The following is a 4,752-nucleotide window of genomic DNA, read 5'->3' on the forward strand; positions in this document are numbered from 1 at the left end:
AAAAGTTAAATGTAAGGGTGTGAATCATTGCAGCTAACAAAATGAGTAATAGCTTAAACTCCCGGATTTATCAGTGAAACAGAAATAATATTATGTGCATCTGAATCAAAAGGGCTTTGTCAAGATATTTGGGTCAACTGCTCCTTTTTAACATTTTCTAGTTAAGTGAGTTTCCAAGATTTTCCTAATTAGCCCCTGTGGGATGGTTAACAAAAAACTCTTGATGATTACATCTCATTTACACCCTTACATAATCGAGAAGTAGTTATATTTTTATGTGCGTATGTTTCTGCATTTAAACAAGGTTTCTGTGTTTAATCAACTCAAGAGAAGGTTTTATTTCGAGATTAATGAATGTCCCACTTTTTTCTTCTAGTTTCTTGTCAGCTTTGTCCATCTTTACACCATTACATGATTAGTGATCTTTTTAAACGACATTCTCAGCTTCACTTTGTGATTCATTACATGGACWTATCTTGCACGACATCAAGCATGAAGCAGTCAGTAACCTGCAATCTTCCTCAATTAAATTTCAACACTAGGTTGGCTGCGCTTGCATGAACGTTGCCCTGGGGTAGCTGCTCCTCGTACACCCTTAGAAATGGTTCTACTGTGCTATTACATACCCTTAGACCAGCTGTCTCTGAAGTACTTGAAGGGGCCCATCTGGCWTAAATAACCTTGTGACGTTGGAAGCATTTATATCGCCTCCTTTTTCAGTCTTGATGCTTCGTTTGAGCTTCAGCTGAAATGCATTGATAAAGATAAAGTCACCAGTGATGCCCCGAYGATCTTTTTTTGGGTTTGTAAACGAAGGATTTACAAATCAATAAGAATTACATATCTAATTCCAGAACCGTGGAGTAATCATTAACTAGCAGCAGTATTTTACCATGTCTTCTTAAAGTGGAGCACCTGCTACTGATCATAGAAGCAACAAAAGACATGACTGTTGCTAATATTGTTCCCGTTTTTGAKGCTGTAGTGAGGAACCTAGTGGCAAAAGTACACATAKAAGTTTTAATAATTCTAGTGCACAAACTTGATTTGCAAGAAACTATGTAAATATTGGCTTGTTGTCATGGGATTTGGCTGCGTTGGAACATTRCCTCGCTCACAGAGCCACACCCTGTGAATCATTTACCAAAGCACACAAAACCTGAGCAAAGCGAGCACCAGTTTCAGCACAGAGATTCTGTTCCACAACAGACTCTGGCAGAATAAGAATTACAAGTTAGAACATGGGGCTTTTGAGTGCTTTGGGTTTTTTTTGGTTTTTTTCCCCCACTGAACTTTACAGAAACCACAATGATTATCTCTGCTTCAGATCTTACTTGAATTTATTCTTTTCAGCTCATTTAAAACTAAACCAGACAACAAAACTAAAAAAAAAAAAAAAAAAATGCTCGACAATAAATATTTGATCCTCTTCAAGCAAGCAGCTTTATGGATATCTTACTGAAGGGTCTGACCTTGCATGTGTCTGAACAGTGGGATTCAGTTGACGGCAGTGTCACACCCCACCCCTCGTGTTCACGCCCTTGCGTTGATTTTCGCAAACTCYGTTGTCTCAGAATGTTGCAATAATCCCACTGACACTCTGCAGAAACTACACCCAGTCAACTGTAAACACATTCCTTTGCGGGTGGAATGTGCCTGCACACATAATTAGTGCATAAAACAAAAAAAAAAAAATGGAAAAGCTTGCAGTGGAAAATCACCAAAAGACAAACAACAGAATCCCAAAGTCGGCACGTGTTTAAAAAAAACAAAAAAATATGGTTTTATACATAGAACACTGTATGAAATGTCAGCCAAAAATAGAATAAAATACCTCAGAAACTATACAGACAAAGCTGACGATAAAAATGCATTTTGTTCTCTGTGAACACAAGATTAATAAAAGCTAAACAATCAAGTCATTATAAACAGATTTTAAGCTTTAAATTATCTTCATATACATCTTAATTTGAACATGACCAAGTCTATAGGAAGAAATTACCACAAAAGAAAGCATCACATGACTTGTGTGAAACTGATAACTGCTTTGTTTTCAGTGCAAAAGGCTTCTACAAAAAAGAAGAAAAAAAATTCAAAATGTCATAATGAAACACTAACATAATAAACATTCAGCACCATACCAAGCATTCATAACCCAGGCATCTATATCTTGTACAATGGAAAGTAAACCTAAACCACTTCATTATCTTTTTTTCATCTCTTTGTACAGACTTCTCCAAGAGTTTTGAACTTTGGCCCAAGTGTGTTCAAAAAGTCAAGATTTTCTTTGTCGCCGTGCTCACTGCAGCATCCCACGGAGCCGTGGACAGACTCATTCCCCTCGTAGTCATAGGAGTGCATGATATCACCTGCGTAGCGTTCGTCCCTCTCTCCTCCCATCATGGCCAGTTTCTGTAAGATCAGAGTAGTAGGGAGAGAGGTAGTGTGTTACTGTGTGCAGACTAAGCCTGGATGATAAGAGGTACCATATTACACAAAGTGATAAAACAAGACAGCCCTCAGGATATGACTGGCAGTCTGATATTACAACCAACAAGCTGCAGAAACATTATTTTTTCACAGAAAAAATATTAAAGTTCACAGAGGGCACCACCACAGCTTACAGAACAAAATTATATTACAAATGGGAGTTTCTTTAGCTCATGCAGTTAACGCTAGAKTCATTATATTTTACAGAGTAAAAGCTTTATGTTCACCTTCAGTTTAACTCTTGAACATTTYTTTGCTAMTTTAMMCYCCWMMWYMAWTTWAAAAAAACATCAAAAAATGRCTGCATGTTTTTTTGTTTTTCTTTTCCCCCCCAAGTCTTACCTGTTTCAGATAAAGGTCATGTGTCTTCCAAGTACGAGATAGATTATTGTCCATAATGTATTGATCATAATCCATGGCATTCATGTTGAGACGTTGACTCCCCATGGTGTCAAAATGCTGACCGTAATTATCAAACCTCCTAGAGGACATTTTATTCATTGTATTAAGGCCGATGGACTGTTGAAATCCATTTTCATGCACGCTATGGCCTCCAATTGTGCTTGTGCTTTTGTTTCCCAGCCATCCAGTGTTCACTACAGAGCCCTTCATTGAATCTTTTACTCCCTGCTCTAATGAAGTGCTCGGAAAAGCCATGGAATCCTGAAAAGCAAAGCATAGCAAACCRTGAGTTAATAAATCATGCAAAGCTAAATGAGTAAATTAAGGTAGCAGTGGGTTTTCTAATTCCCAACATGGTGGCAAAARGCTTACCACTTCATCGCCGGGRGCCTCTGTGTTCGATGGAATGAGGATTCCTCTACTGTATCCTTCGTCTTCAAGTGTAACCTTCTCTGGCTTTGTAGTGCAAGTGAAGAGCAACAGTAAACCTGTAATGTWACAGAAAACAGAATAAATCTTTAGAATGCTGGAAGGCTTAGCATTTGCCAGACATGTCAACTTTAGCTCTTTTAAGCTTAAGCATTCGACTTAGCAAAAACTTGAAATAGTTCAAGTTATCTGAAGTGTTACAGAAAAACTGCTAAAATTACACCCGGAACAGATCATTGCTATTGTTATTTTTTGCTTTTGCACTCAATCTGTTTTTAAAAAGGCAGGTCCTGRAAACTGTGACATGCCGTTGGACGGCCCAGACACAGTTGGAATGTTTACAAATTAGAACTAGAGAGGCTACGGCTACAGTTAGCAATGTGCTAACAGTGCTGCTAATACAAGTTATTAAAATGTCCCCATGCTTTGTTTTTAACATTGTTTCATCGTGTAAACCTTTCCTATATTAAGCTGTTGACGAGAATTTTAAGTTTGTCAAAAACACACATTTTGTAGGCTCTGCTCATAATTTACGAATTACCAAAACATGCTAAATTAAATAGCTACAGTGGGATTTTGTTGTACATCTCTAACCATTTTCAAATATTTACAGGATTGACATTGGCAGCGCTTTTGAAACTACTGGTACGTTCTGAAGTCCATTTTGCCACTCCTTATCTCGACAAGGAGTGGCAAAATGGAGTTAGCAGCTCAGCATGGTGATATCAGCATAAAAGGTTGATTTATCAGAAGGTTTGTGCACTATTATTAATCATAGAAATATAAGTATGATGAAAGATATGTGCACAAAAGCTATATACAGTAGTAGTTTTTGCTTTTATCAAACAGTGGCTGAGTGGTTTATTCACATTCACTTCTATGGTAGCAGGAAAAACTAGTCTAGATAAGAAAATATCTGATCTGCAAATATTTAAACGTGCTCTTTTCTCAGTCAAACATTCATGGAACCATGCTAAAAGTACATTAGTTAACACTAGGGGTGTTTGACATAAAATAAATAAATAAAATAATACACTGCAATACATGTATATTTTCTATATGCCATGGCAACAGCAATTAGTTTGTGACCTCATGTTAAACTAACATYACTAACAGAAGGCAAAGTAGGTTCAATGTTGTTTTGTAGGTGGTTTATCATAGACTACACATCCACCTATATCGTTCTGGGCTTTTTTAGGAAAGTGTTATTGCAAATTGAGGGAAGTACTCAATAATACAAGTTCCAAACTGAAAAGAATTGTAATAATACCAAAAATATACATAAATCACACAGCATTAGCTGGAGCTGAAGCAATTCAACTTTAACTATGACAGATTGTTTTAAAACCACAGAGAAAGGACACTTATTTTGGATCTGGTGACAGCTTTGCAATTTGTGAAATGGCATCAGAGAAGGTTAGTTCATCTGCT

At 37.0% G+C, this 4,752-nt stretch overlaps 1 protein-coding gene across 1 annotated transcript in view; it reads right to left on the reverse strand.

Annotated features, from left to right (window-relative positions):
- Positions 1–1,317: 1,317 nt before the first annotated feature.
- LOC103479638 (desmocollin-1-like) overlaps positions 1,318–4,752 on the reverse strand; it is a 14,567-nt gene continuing 11,132 nt past the window's right edge. Inside the window, exons 12-14 of the mRNA XM_008434184.2 lie at positions 3,265–3,479; positions 2,833–3,153; positions 1,318–2,412 (exon numbers count right to left, since the gene is read on the reverse strand). Coding sequence (XP_008432406.1) covers positions 2,215–2,412; positions 2,833–3,153; positions 3,265–3,479 — 734 coding nt within the window. The 3' untranslated portion in view covers positions 1,318–2,214. The remainder of the gene's footprint in view (positions 2,413–2,832; positions 3,154–3,264; positions 3,480–4,752) is intronic.

Source organism: Poecilia reticulata, linkage group LG17 (assembly GCF_000633615.1).
Source record: "Poecilia reticulata strain Guanapo linkage group LG17, Guppy_female_1.0+MT, whole genome shotgun sequence".
NCBI classification, from domain to species: Eukaryota; Metazoa; Chordata; class Actinopteri; order Cyprinodontiformes; family Poeciliidae; genus Poecilia; species Poecilia reticulata.